The 14,637-nt window shown below is 43.3% G+C and overlaps 1 protein-coding gene across 1 annotated transcript; it reads left to right on the top strand.

The window, feature by feature from the left end:
- Positions 1–7,787: 7,787 nt before the first annotated feature.
- Positions 7,788–14,550, top strand: LOC104533316 (integrin alpha-6-like; the record flags this gene model as incomplete). Its single annotated transcript, XM_010184146.1, has 5 exons — positions 7,788–7,915; positions 8,311–8,390; positions 10,176–10,431; positions 11,916–12,047; positions 14,340–14,550. Coding segments are annotated over 5 exons (807 nt in total), but the record flags the coding sequence as incomplete, so codon positions are not given.
- Between the last annotated feature and the right edge of the window lie 87 nt (positions 14,551–14,637).

The raw sequence follows: 14,637 nt of genomic DNA, 5'->3' as shown, positions 1-14,637 counted from the left end.
GATTCTGTGACAGACGATTTGCTCTTTCTGTGCCTGCAGGTGGCTGGGGGCTGCTGGGTCACCCCCTGCTTCACTGCAGCCGCCCTGCAATGGTGCACGTGTCACTTCTTGAGTTAAACCACATGTTGTTATAAGAGGATTTCATGCAGTAACAGGCACTGCCATGTTAGAAAATCTGAGAGAAAATCCCTTTAACGTTATTTCTTCTATAAGTTTATATAGATTAATTGTAAAGCTGTCTAATACATGTTTTACAGTGTCACTTCATGCTCAGATCTGTTCGCAGCACGTGTCATTGTTCTTCTTTCTTTTAAATCTGGTGAGATGTATAGTTTGTAAGGGAGAAATTAAAGCTATGAGTATTATTCAGGTTGCATTTGCTATTTGACAGTATGAAAAAAGTGAGGTATCTCCTGGTTAAAGCCGGAGAGTGGTGTCTGAAATGGAAAACTGTGTTTTGAAACAGGACTTTGGAGCAGACCGGACTGTTCTTTGTAAGAAAAGTGCTTTCTACCAATGAAAATGAGATCTGTAAAACCTATTTCAAATCCATACAGGCTGGGCTTTGGACTGTGAGGGGAAAGGGTTTATTTTTCCATGTGACTTTCACAAAGTCAATAAGAAGTGGCCTTTCCAGAACAACGAGTATCCTTGTAGTTCCAGTTTTGCATTGTAGTAGCTTGCCCTAGGCCTTACGCTGCTTTTGGCTTCTTTTCCCAGCCTCTGTCATTACCCGCTTCCTAAAATAAGGCTGAGCAAATAAAAGGAAAATTGCAATCCTTCAGGTGCTAAGCCTCTGGGTGTTTAATGATTGTTCATGGCCATGGCTTTGCACTGGGAGTTGGAAAGTGTAACTTTGGAGTAGCAGATTGGGAGAATCATCAGTCACTTAAAATAGCTGTTAATAACGGGCTGGCAGTGGTGGGTATCTGTGTAAAAAGTGTCACAAAGAAGTTCCCTGCTGACATAGCTACTGAGTGTGTTTTGCTGGGAGAGGGTTTTTTATTAATGTATTTTTTGAAGGAGCCCAGCTGGTTCAGCTCCAGGTCCTGTTAGCAGCCCTGGTGTATGGGGGGATGATCTCTCTCTGCCCATCAGTGGTGCTCCTGTCCTGTGACTTGTTGCTGTTGTGAGAAGCCTAATCCGGGCACAAAGCTGAGGTGGTGCCACCGGTATTGAAACGCAGTGTCTGTCCTATGGACTGACTTCAGCTCTGTTAAAATGTGAGGATTAAGAAGTTCGTGTTCTCCCCTTCCCTGTTTTAAAAGCTGTTGAGACCAAACCAGTGCAGAGGACTGAAAACAGCTGTCCAACGGAGTGCTCTCTAGATGCCCACATTCATCAGGAGTCTCTGCCTGGAGGTTTTAAACACTTGCTAACTACTAGTGTCTGTGACTGCTGGTAATTTTATGGTAAAATTTAGTCGAAATATGAGTTAGTGGTAGTTACTCTAACTTCTTCCGTTTGTTCCATCCATTGAAACTCTTTGCAAGCAAATACTTGAGCATAAGAGGAACAGGATGCAGGAGTCTGTCTGGTCAGGGATGGAAGAATTTAGCTTCATCATTTAGCTTCTTCACATTCCAAATTTGCCCCCCTCGCGTGTATGGAGCCTTTCTGAAGACACAATGAAGCGCAGAGTCTGCAGTGGCAGCATTGTTATCTGAGAAAGCAACCTTAAATTGGACATTGTGCTCAATGAAGGCTGCAAAATTGGACATTACTTACACCACTGACTATTTTATTCTGCCTGTATGTGGAAATGGCTAATGGTTTGTTAGCCAGGAAACACTTCCAGTGATTTCTACTCCAGTCTGTTGAAGCTTGGAGCTGGCACTAGTGATGTCTTGGTGTTACTTGTAGAGAAAGGATGGCAAAGACCTGGTGCCTTGTCTGAGGTAGAAGATACCACAGAAAAGGGAAGAATTTAAGGAATGAAGAAAGTTTTGGGAGATACAGAGTCTGAGCTCAGTACAGACTGTGGTATTGTTTGTATTTGCTTAAATCAAACCGTAATTTACTCAGTGGAAGCCTCTTACTTTGAACAGGATTTGCTTTCAAAAAATGATGATGTTCTCCCTCCTTTGACTAGATTTCCTTTCAGTAAGTGTTCACTCCACAATAGAAATGTCATGAGTTGCTGACAGTTTTTCTTCTCTCAAGTGTGTTGTGAAAATCGTATGTGATCCTTCGGCAGTCCCAGGCTGTAAGCGAGGGAAAGAATTTCACTGCGGAGTCAGGGAATCTCCCAGGAGCTGGGAGGTTTTCTGGATTTCCTTTGGTACCGTTTTCTCACCTTAACTGCAGCTTTGCTTTTGGAAGGGACCAGGGTGGTTCATGAGCAATACTGGAGGGGGTTCAGATAGCTGTGAGCAGAAACCACCCCCAGTTCCCACTGTTGTTTGCAGTAGCTGAGAGGAAGCCACATTTTTGAACTCAAAAGTTATCGATGAAAGCAGGGTGAGTTTTAAAATCTGCCCTCGGTGGTTTAATACTCTGTAGTATCTGTTAAAATGGAAAACTGTTTCTGGTGTATTTTGCTTTGGATTTTAATAACTCTTTTGATTACTGTTGATTAATTACAGCCTGCCTTTTTGCTGTTGACCTGACTCCTCTTGCTGAACACTGCTCAGCAGCAGTCGGCAAACTGAGGCCTGGTGCCTGCCTGCCTGCCTGTGGACAGCCATTTCCCACCTCCTTTTGCTTCTTGGGAACGTGTGGGTTTATAAAGCAAGTTTTCTACACGCAGTTATCCAAAGGTCTGGTCCAGATCTAGGTCAGGTCAGTGAGATGTGCCGATGCCTTTTCTGAAGCCTGAGTAGCACTCAGCATAACTGATGGCACGGAGTTCTTCTTGCCTCAGCTGTTTTGTTGGGGTGCAGTGTACTGCTGCAGTGAGGTGGGGTGGGTGTAGCGGTGGCCTGGGTTACACAGAGGGATGTGGTGCTGCGCTGGTCGCTCTCCTTGTCAGGTGGGACTCATGCCCGTCCCTGTCACGTGTTGTGGCTGCACCTTGCACGTGTGGGTACAGCCGGGGTCACCAACGTCCTTGTAAAGGGGGCACCATCCACCTGAGCCAAAACTGCATCTCGGGGAGGTCAGTTAGTTAAACTGGCATTGCATGCCAATCCTGGAGCTCTAATCCTACAGGATTATCTCAAGTTTGGCCATGAACCCGGGGTTGTAAGGGAGTAAATCTGTCCCTGGAAGCCAGCAGATGCGCATAATTGGCAGTGGGACTTCAGCCATTATCACATATCTCCAAGAAGTAATTAAGAGAAAGCAATAATTTCTCTAATTCCGACAAGTAGAGCCACAGAACTGATTTGTTTGGTTTGAAATCAGAGTTTTAGTTTGAAATTGGAAGGCACATGTTTTAATTATGGGGTATAACAGGAGCTAAAAGAGCGTTGTAGCTTTGTGCCAGGGTATGAGAGAACTCTGATTGCCTTCCAGTGTTGGAACTTGATAGACATTTCTTTTAATCTACAGAAATGTAATGTAATGAACTATTTATAGAAGTTAATTTAACACCTATGCAGTCTTACAGGTTCAGGGAAAACTAATCCATTCATAGTATATATTTAAACAAGATGAATGTGGGAAATCAGGATTCAAGTGGTACAAAGCATCTGATACTGTGCTTTACTTGAGGATAAAAAATAATTTACTATTATTTACTAGTAATATTTTTTGGTCTGACTTTTAACTCATATGGTAAACAGTAGATACCAAGTCATCAAAAGCCATATAATAAAAAGCCAAGACTGCAACAGGAACTGGTGTTCAGACAGTGTATGTTCAGCATACCCTACGGCTGAGCTTCTGTTCTCTGCATAGCAGTAAGGCAAAGGTGCTGTGGGATAGAAAAACAGGAAAATTGCTGCATGTTGGAGTCTCTGGGGTTTCCATCTCTGACTCTGCAGTCTTGACACCGGGGCGTTATTTTGGATGAATTCTAGATATGGATCCTGGAGCCCGACTTGGGGCGTTTAGATCTGAATCGAAGGTAGTGCCTGTAGCCCTCGCACGCTTTCAGGGAGAAGTCCCAATGGGTAAAATGAATCCTACTGTCATTATGGGCAGAGAGAAATGAAGAACTTATTTTTCTCAGTCTTTGCAGAGGAAGTTCTTCAGTTTTAATCTCTGTGTTTCATCTACCAATATAAGGAAACAGTGAAAGGTAGCAGAGCACCTCCTCACCCCCCATACCGCTTCCTTCTTGCACATAGATGTTTCGCTTGCCACTGAGAGAGCTAAAATGGAACGAATGTAGCTGCAGAAAAACCTAACCCGTTTTTGGCATAATGAGCTCAAACTTGATTAAAATTCTCCTATTAAAACACAGCCAAGTAAGTAGCCATACAGTAATGACTGGAATGTGTCCTCAGTCTGGAAGGACTCGGAGCACGTCGCACAGCTCAGCGTGCGAGCTGATTCATTTGGACTGCTGCAGTCATGCTGAAATGCACGCTGGTGCATGGTCCGTGTCGTTCTTCCTTAGTTTCCCGTACACTTTTATTTTTAAACGAAGTAATTTGGCTTCTCTAATAGAATTCTGATTTTTCAAACATACCTCTTGAACAGTAGGCAAGGTGAACAGCAGCTCTGCTCATCACAGTATGCCTGACAAGGAACTTCAATGCTTTGCTTGATTTATTCAGCCAAAGATTAGATGCATGTGACTTTCTTAGTTCCATTCCTAATAACGTTGATAATCCTCATAATGTTTATAATCCTCATCATCTTTAGTAACCTGTCTTGCAGAACCTGCAAGCATAGGTTTAGTCTGCTCTGCCGTGGTCTTTGAGGCAGATAAGTAGTGAAGGAAGTACGAGGGAGTTACGCTGCTTTTTAATGGGTCTTCAGCTGCTACTTGCGAATACTTTTCAGGATTTGCCATAGTATCTCCCTGAACTGATCTTAGCGCCTGCTCATCGTGTGTGCTTCTGTTGAGCTGTGCTGTGAATAAGGACTCGCAGTGATCCACCTAACAGGATTCAAGATTTGTGTGTTTGATGAGCCTTCAAGACCGGTGACAGGATTCCTGACAAAGGTTCTTTGAAAGCTGGAGGGTTTTAAGTAACTCTGAAATCCTGTGTTTACAGTGGAAAATAACTTACACAAAATCAGGGGAAAATAATACATGCAACATTTGGACAGAGGGTGTGGGAAAAGTCTAAGGTCGCTTGTTTCCTTTGAGATCATGTTGGCTTGACTCTTTTTTATTTGATTTTATTTGATTTTTTAAGAAAGCTGAACAATTGCATTTTTCACCTATTGATCTCAACAGGTGTCTGTCTGATACACCACTGAATGTTTGGGGCATCCTGTGGGGCACATCTTTCCACTTCTGTTGGCTGTGCTGTTCATTCCCTGATGCCTAAGTAGGTCTTCCCTCTGGCTGAATTGCCAGCAAGATCATGGTCACATCGTGGTGTGCTGGAAAAGGTACCATTTGGCTGGGGAGAGGGTACAGGCAGGCTATACAAACAGGGCCATCATCATCTTGATCCAGCACTGCTGCTGTCAGTAGTGTGAGATGGGTGAATGAAACCACGTGAAGTATTTAAATTTCAGAAGCTTTTAGTTATGTTCACAATGCTGAAACAAAAGATTTCCCATCGAGTGTCTGTAACTGAAACTCAAGACATAATTTCTACCCCCTCCCCCCCCCAAAAAAAGTAGAAATAATAGGATTTTCTGTAAGGTAGGAAATCAGTGCCTCTACTTTCTTCAGTTTCTGGTTGTTAATATATTAAAAAAAAAATAAAATAAAAATCTCATCTGTCTTTCCCTGGGGGATAACAGAACTAAGGACAACATGTGTCTATTCCCACGTTAGGGATAGATCTGAAACAGATGTTTTGCAAAAGAACTGCTCCAAGAGATTACGGTTAAACGCACTGTTGCCAAAATTAGAAGATGAAGTTATTAATGGCCTTTCTAAAAGCGTGGTTGTTTAGGTTACAAACTCTTGTGATGACTGCAGCGTTTCTGAAAAACTCTTTGAAAAAGATGCCAGACATATGTAGGGGGAAAAGAAGGAAACACTTTAAACCAAAACCCACCCACCCTGCTGTTCTGGTTGTACGTGTGTGTCAGTGGAAAGCAAATGTTTTACCTGCAAGTTGCACCATTCAGGGGGTTACTTCATGAGGGCACAGGATGGACTGGAGTAGAATTTATTTCTGTAGAAGTGAACACGTGGCTGGTTCACAACACAGAGGTAACTTTATGGTTTTTACAAACGTGTTTTTTCTCACAATACATCAGCTTCATTTTGTTTCTCATTAGTTTAGTGACATTGAATATATGTTTACTTAATGATGAAAAATATGTATTGATCTTAACTGGTCCAGTCCTAACTGCTAGATAGGAATAAAAGTGAGTCTTGTTTTTAGTAAGAGAAGCATTCTGAGGGACAGCACTGGTTGTCCCACTGCCACTATGAAGCATGCAGAAAAGCTTTTCTCTTGGGCAAAACTCCACAGGTGAAGCCTTGAAGAGGGTCTGAGCTCCTCTTTGAGCCCCGTGGGTTCAGCTGCAGTCCCAGCCTTGCCCTCCTTCGCCCTGGAATGTCGGGGATCTCTTCCCTCAAATGCTGTGTTCGGGGTCAGGAGACACACGGGGTCTGGTTCAGCCTCCAGCCATCAGACCTGCTGTCCTGCGCCCGTCCACACGCTGCTCTCTCACCCTCGTTTTTTCAGCTGAGCGTGATGTTTCTTCCACAAACGGTTGCACTGGTTTGGTGTTGGTTTGTTAGCTGTGCTTTGAGTGTGTGTGACGCGTCAAGGAAGTGCGAGAAGCTTTTTGGCTGAAAGCACTTATTTTGCAAGTAAATGTGTCTACTGGTGATTTGATGATGATACTCACGAGGGATTGTTGATATGGGGAAAAAAAAATTGCTTTATGCAGTTTTTAAAAGAAGAACCTTCACATTTGGTTACCAGATCAGTGTCTGAGGAGGACTTGTTAGAGTGGCCTTTTTACAGGAGAAATATGCCCTTTGTGGGAATGGGCTGTTCTTGATGAGAGATTGGTTGGAGAAAACCATTTTCAGCTTCAAAATGGAGCATCTGGCCCCGGAGCGGAGAGTGGGAGCGCGTGTTTGCACAGAGCCTGGAAGAATTCAGTGAACGCTTGCTTGGGCCGGGAGGGATCTTGCTTTGTTTCGGAGCATCTGGCCCCGGAGCGGAGAGTGGGAGCACGTGTTTGCACAGAGCCTGGAAGAGTTCAGTGAATGCTTGCTTGGGGCCGGGAGGGATCTTGCTTTGTTTCATGGGTCGGAGATGTTGAGGTGCCTGTAAATTCAGCTGAACAGTGGCACAAGACTGGTGTAAACCTTCAAGACAGCCTGAAAGCACTCACATTCACGGCTCTGGGGTTTTGTGGTCACTTTTAGTAACAATACTTGTCCCAGCCTTACCAACAATTTGTGGTAAGGCAGAAAAATACCTCACTTGACTCCCTGGTATAAGGATGGTTTATGTAAACCTGCCAGACACGTACTGTGTAGTTTTTGTCATCAACCACTTTCAGTGAACATTGCGACAATAATAGCAGTAATACCAATATATCTGATGGTTTGCTGGTCCAATAATTGCAGAACTATTACTGCTTTCTAGCTCCCTCCCTTTTTTTCCTTTTAAGGAACAGCGCTGTGATGCAGATTTTCATCCATCTTCAAATGTTTGCACATCAAACCTCTAGCACCGTGGTGAAAACACTTCCTGATTCCGTTGCCTTTCTGTTTTCTGCTATGACTTATTTCTCTTCCCCTGCAGATTGCTGGTTGGAGCTCCTCGGGAAAAGGCCTTTCCAGCCCAGCAAGCCAACAGGACGGGAGGGTTGTACAGCTGTGACATCGCATCTCCAAACTCGCGCTGCACGCGTGTCGTGTTTGATGAGGAGAGTAAGTCCTTCAGTGCTTCTGTTTTGGACTGAAACAGTTGTCTGATTTCTCTTATTTGATGTAGTCCTTCCTAGAGGCAGTTGTGTCGGGACAGTTGCTTGTATGGATTTATATGTGGGTTTTTTTGGCATCAGATAAATTGTAGCTTAATTAAGATAGCATGAAATGCCTAAACCTTGGTAGGTTTGGATGCTCTTGTTCTTCTGTAAGTTGATGGGATGTGAAGTATGATGCTGCTGGGAGTGTTTAATGAAATGGATGTTGTCAGTGCTAAAATGTATAGACACTGCCATCTGCAGACTGTCTCATGTACTGTATGAAGTGCCTCTCCTGACGGGGACTTCAAAAAGAGTAGTAAACTGCTAATATTTGAAGGTGTATTGTAATCTCTGCAGCCGACCCAAAGACAGAGAGTAAAGAAGACCAGTGGATGGGTGTAACTGTCCAGAGTCAGGGGCCAGGAGGAAACGTGGTGGTAAGTCTACAGGACCAACTTACAAAAACATTTTAGGTCCATAGTAAATGTTCCGAGTGGTCTGCATTTCTGTGCAGCTTTCTGAATGGTAAATTTCCTGTGATTACCTCTGGGATTTCTTGTAAGGTAAGGACTTAAATGTCTCCCTAGCAAAGTAAGACACTTAAGATTGTAAAAGCTTTAAATTATTTTCCTAACTCCGAGTTAGCCTTTCGTTATAAGCTTTGTAACAAGCTAGGATGGACAGTTCCTTTTCAGGGTGCCCACTTATTTTTTTGTGATATACACATTGTTTCTTTTAAATACTTGTGGCTACAGAAATAGGAAAAAATAGTGTGATGAGGTTGAGAAAGCAGCAGACTGTCACCAGCCTGTTTTCCAATGTGATCGGTCTCACTTAAACTTTCACTGGGGACATTGGCTGAGTTGCTCCTATGAATTAATGTGGCTATTGCACTGCACTAGGGCTACTAGCTATCCTTATTCTATACAATACAGAGAGAAAAATATTTCAGGAGTTACCAGAGAATGTTACTTTTTGATCTCTTTCTCAGTTAAATGAACCTCTCTGTGCTGCAGGATACCAGCTACATCATTAAATGGGTGGGCAGTGAGGCTTCCCCATCTACTTATATTCTTGCAGGTTAATGTCACTACTTCCAAAACTGGAGCCAGGCGACTTCAGGGTGTGAACCTGGAGTTATTTAAGGATGTAGAGGCAGTAATAACTTGCTTCAGTCTGCCTCAGAACCCAAAGGGAAGGAGAACAGACAGGAGTCCTGCTCACTGATTAATTAATCATAAACTAATTCTGTGTTGTCTTTTCTGAGAAGGAGCTTCTCTTTGTAAGTGATAAGTGGCAAATGCACTTACGGAGATGAGTGTGGGCAGCCTGAAGGTCACTGTGCAGCAGGAAGTACCGCAGTGCTCTGTGTGGAGCAGCTGGGTGTTGGCTTAATGTTTAAGCCTTGGTAGGAGCCATGGAAAAGCTGAGAAACCTGACTTGCTTGTGCTCTTCACACACCTACTGCATCTGGTTCTGCAAAAAACACAGCTGGCAAGGGGTTGTTCCACCTCTTTTTAGAATGGTTTGTTGGCTGCACCAGCTAACCCAAAGCTAAATCCCTTGTGGTAAATATTGGATGAGAATTCTGTTCCTAGGTGGACAGTCTAAAAGGTGAAGGCACGGGTTGTGCTCAGTGCTGCTGCTCTGTCCTAGTCCCAGTCATCCTGTAAGTGGAACATCCAGTGTAGGAAGTAGGCACAACCTCCCTCCCCTGCACTGGAAAAGCTTTCAGCCTGTGCTTTGTGGCACTTGTCTGGAAGGGCTGAGTTCTGAGTAGTCTCAGGTAGATGGCAGTTGAACCGGCTTCTCATGTCCAGCACAAGTGTGTAAGTCATTTCACTCTGACATCTGTGGTGAAACACAGCCACCTCTTTCTTTATGAGAGGTAGAGTGTTCTTTCCTCACTTCTTGAGAGATTTAGGTATCAGGGAAGGCTTTAGGGCTAAAACCCCTTAATCTCACAGAAAGGAGGGATTTAACCACGAGGTCTTCCATGACCACGAAGCTGGTTGCTCTGACTTGTATCCACAGATGTCCAACTTCTCACATACATTGCCCATAGGGAGCCATGGACTCTGCATTGCAAAATGGATGTGTCTGCAAGGTGACATAGTTACAGCACTGTTAGCAGGAAGTGTTGCTAAAGGACACCAGCCTTCTTTGATGACTTGCATGCAAGCTTACAGAGAGCATCACTCATCGTTTCTTCTCTCTTGCAGACATGTGCGCATCGCTATGAAAAAAGGCAGTACGTAAACACGGTGCAGGAGACCCGGGATATCATTGGAAGGTGCTATGTGCTGAGCCAGGATCTCACTATTAAGGATGATATGGATAATGGAGTATGGAGTTTCTGTGATGGTCGTTTAAGAGGTCATGAGAAGTTTGGTTCCTGTCAGCAAGGTGTTGCTGCTACTTTCACTAGAGACTATCATTATATTGTGTTTGGTGCCCCAGGCACTTACAATTGGAAAGGTACGACCTGGTTTCCTTCCTGCCTTCCCATTTCCTCTGAGATTGCTCAGTAGGGTTGCACCCTAAGGGTTTTTTTTTGGCGGGGGGGGGGGAGGAAATAATAGGGATCTAATGATTTTAGCCTGTTTTCACAACGTGTGCTTCTGTATGAAAAATATTTACTGAAGTTCCTTTAAATACATTTGAGGGAGTACTTCTGAATGGATAATGGCACGTTGCACATCTGTACAGCAGTATGCATCAGTCTTCGTTAGTCTTAATGTTCTGGTGGAATTAAGCGCTTGCTTTGAGACTTCCATACTGGAACAAATTATTACGTTATTTTAAACTTACTTGACCCACATTTTTTCCTGCAATTGAGGAAATGTTAGATAGCTGCACTGAGATCTCTGTTTATCCTGCAGTATTCTCCACTTGATTACTTGTGAAGTCTGTGGAAAGTAGTACTTCCCAAATGCTGATGGATTGCAGGAAAAAGACTGAACAGAGCAGTAGTACGTTTATTCATATTTAAGTCCGTAGATATCCATGTAAAATTCCACGGATAATCTGTGTGACTAAGAGCCAAGTACTCTGTCATCTAGGGGATACTCAAAAACTCTTCAGTTAAGGAAAAACCCCATGGATTTTCTTCTTGAGAATCATCTGAATGGCCCGCTCTGTCTTTGTTTTGTGAAGTGATTTTTCCCGTCACAGTTCATTACACCAACAGCTGTAAATACTTCCCTCTTTAGAACATCTGATCCTCAAACCATTACATTTTCCCCCTTGTACACCTGTGCCTGCTATATGACCCATGCAAAATCTTTTGGGTTAAGCTCTGGTACAACGTGTACTGCAGTGAAAACTTAATCTTCCACGTATCCGTCAACGAAATCTGCCCGAGCAGAAATAGCGTATTGAGTTCAGACGCTGTTTTACTTTCATAGCACTTCTCTGCAATTGCAGTGTATCAGTCATAAAAGTGCTCTTCTGTATCGTGGAAAAACATCTTTATGCTTGCCAAGATGTTAAATATGCCTGTTGCTACAAGGGAAGCTCACATGTTACTGAACAATGGTTCTTTTCCCCTTAACTAATGTTTTCTAAATACATCACAGGTGTTTGTCATAGATGAACAGTATTTCTGTTTTTTATTCCTGTGTGCTTGCCTCCCTTGTAAGAGAGGCTTTAAGTGGTTAAGAACTGTGGGTGAGGGTGGTTCCTGGCCAAGTTGGACCCATGTTTTTGTTGAGTATCTCATGTTTTTCAGATCATTGCATGGCCTCTCTGTAGAGCAGCGTGAGATTCTGGCACGCACCTACAACTTAAAAATTCATTGCCTTTTGAAAAGGCTTTCACCCAGTGCACTATTCTGTGTTTGTCCCATTTAAACAGCAGTCACTGTCTCATTCATTGTAGTTAAGTTGAGTTGGAAACCATTGATCTGTTATTTTTCTCCCTTACCATTCATTTGCTTTTATTTTATCATTTCATTTCTTCAGGGGTGGTTCGTGCAGAACAAAAGAATCAGACATTTTATGATCTGGGTATCTTTGATGATGGGCCTTATGAAGTTGGTGATGAGAGCCGCCAAGATAAGAATCTAGTTCCTGTTCCTGCTAACAGTTACTTAGGTAGGATTAAGCACATACGGTACATTTCTTTGGGCTTCTTAAACATTTGTGATCCCAGCCTGGGGCAATGATGTGAAATGGGAGTAGAAAACCCTTCAATTGTGGACCCTGTAACATCTTAACCATTCTGGATAATTCACATTTCCCTCCACGTTTATGGGCCAGTTCTGAGTGTAAGATGATGCTCTGCTGAGGTACCTGAAGAGCTGCCAATGTCATGAGAGACTGAAGAGCTGTGTCGAGGACCTGCAGATTCTCAGGGAGTGGCTATAATTGCTCCAATGGTGAAGTGCACTGTGTGGATCTGTAGTCCTTAGTCTTGAGGTCTCTGCCATGTGGTATCAGAAGGCTTATAAAAATTTGACTTTCTGGATGTAACTGTTAAAACTGTGGTTTTTTCTTTCCTGGTCCATGAGTGCAAGTTTTTTCCATTCTTCAAGTTTTTAAAACTCTGGTGGCCTTTTTACAGGCCCTGAAAATACCAGAATATGAGTAGTGTGTCTGTGTTAAGCGTGTGTGTTGCAGGAGGTGAGTGTCTTGCACTTTGTGCACTCACAAAAGCCAAAATATGTCCTTAGGCCAGAGGATGTCACTGTGCAGCACTGAGATACGCTGCATTTTTGGAACAACCTCAGGTGTCAGGTGTAAAGAACCTTTCTGGTCTAGTGCAGATGTCAGTGGTGCATTGATCCGCTGCGTTTGGCATATGCAACAAATACAGTTGTGGTATCTCTGTGTGGAAAGCTGAAAAGTTTTTGGTAATACAAAAATCAAGTCAAGAAAAGAGTCAACTTCGAGCTACGTGTCTGTTAGAAGAAACAAACATACACTGCTGTGAAATACCAGCAGAAATTACTGGGTGGAAAAAAATCGTAAGAGCTTACGTTAGAAAGACAAGCCAGTAGCCTCTTCTGGTGCAATCAGAACTGGTGAGGTGAGGAGTGCTGTGGAGGTGTCACTTGCTGTGAACAGAGCAGTGCTGGCTTCTTGCAGTTTCATAACAAATGGGTTTATCTCCCCAATGTAAACACCGCCTTTGATTTGTCACAGTCAAGCCCAGTTGCAGGCAGCCGTTGCTGTTCCCTCTGTTCAGACAGTAAATAAATGTGGTTATAGCTGCTTTGCTTAACTACTGTGTTTTTTTCTCTTCGATCTTTCGCTCGTGTTTACAGGTCTGCTATTTTTGACAGCTGTATCTGATACTCACCCAGATCAGTTTGTGTACAAAACACTGCCTCCTGGCACACAGCTGGACAAACCTGTGGATGTAATGATGAATAGCTATTTAGGTTTGTGACCACCTGAGGTGGCAGCATCTGGTCAGACACAATCTCCAGACCTTTACATGATCCTCTCCCCTCCATCCCCCCTCATCTCACATGTACTGCATGTAAAAGCATGTAAAAGCAGGGATTCGGATGAGGAGGAGCTTGCAAAATAACATTGCTTCAGAGAAACCCTGATTCGTCATGCATCTCTTCAGACCCTCTCATCCCTCCCCGAGATGGGACTCCCTGATTTTTTCTGGAAGTGTCTCACTGTGAATTGCTGTAATTGAGAATTCTCATAGTAGTGGTGAAGTGTTTCAGAAGGGAGATTTCCGTCTGCTGGCTACTACCTTTATTCCTTGCAATGTGTGTTATTTTCCACTTTGACCTTTCTTGGATATGTTGGTATATGCAGTGTATTCTTTGAACCGTTTTTCATGGTTTTTTTAAAACGTCTGGACTTTTATAAAGAATACGTAAGACCAAATTCATCTGAACGTGTCCTTTAGGGCTGCCTTAAATCCAAATTGCCAGTTTCACCATTACTGTACAAGGTGATTCTCAAATACTGTGTACATCATTGCTGTGAAATGCTGTGCTCGTGTGGCACGTTTTGCATGTTTGCAGTAGAACGGTACTGACTTGTGCTTAGGAAGTTTTGTAATCTTTTATTGGAGGTGAAATACTTGAGCTATATTCAAGTGGTAAAGTTTAGTTATTTCTAAGCTGGTATGTTTAAAAACGATCTTGTATTTGGTGTCAGTGAAAAGTCAATCTGAATGAGCGATGAAATAAGAAGTTTTGTGGGGAAAATACTTAACTGTGATATATGGAGGAGCACAGACTTGTGAACATGCATCCACCAGTCCAAGTGAAATGGAGATTTCCCAGCCCATCGTACTCTGTTGTAGACAAAACTTGTGTTCAGTGTACTACTTCAATATAGCAGGGGAATTCGTGTTTCCTGGTAACAACACAAGCTGTTAGTTAGTTTGTTTATATTTTATATCTCTCTCTGTTAAAGGTTTCTCTTTGGACTCTGGTAAAGGAATTGTCTCCCAAGATGAGATGACTTTTGTGTCTGGCGCCCCACGAGCCAACCACAGCGGAGCAGTTGTTCTATTGAAAAAAGAGAAAAACCAGAGGGCACTTTCCCTGGAGCACATGTTTGAAGGAGAGGGGCTGGCCTCTTCTTTTGGCTACGATGTCGCTGTGGTGGATCTCAACAATGACGGGTATGGCCTCGGTTGACTCCTGCTGCCTGTGTGACAAGCGGCAGCAGTCTGCTTCGGTGCTGCCTCGGCTTTTCCCACTGGAGGTAC

This window comes from Mesitornis unicolor, unplaced genomic scaffold, assembly GCF_000695765.1.
Source record: "Mesitornis unicolor isolate BGI_N332 unplaced genomic scaffold, ASM69576v1 scaffold10575, whole genome shotgun sequence".
NCBI classification, from domain to species: Eukaryota; Metazoa; Chordata; class Aves; order Mesitornithiformes; family Mesitornithidae; genus Mesitornis; species Mesitornis unicolor.
The sequence above is the reverse complement of the archived record's forward strand: the minus strand, read 5'-3'. Positions and strand labels throughout refer to the sequence as shown.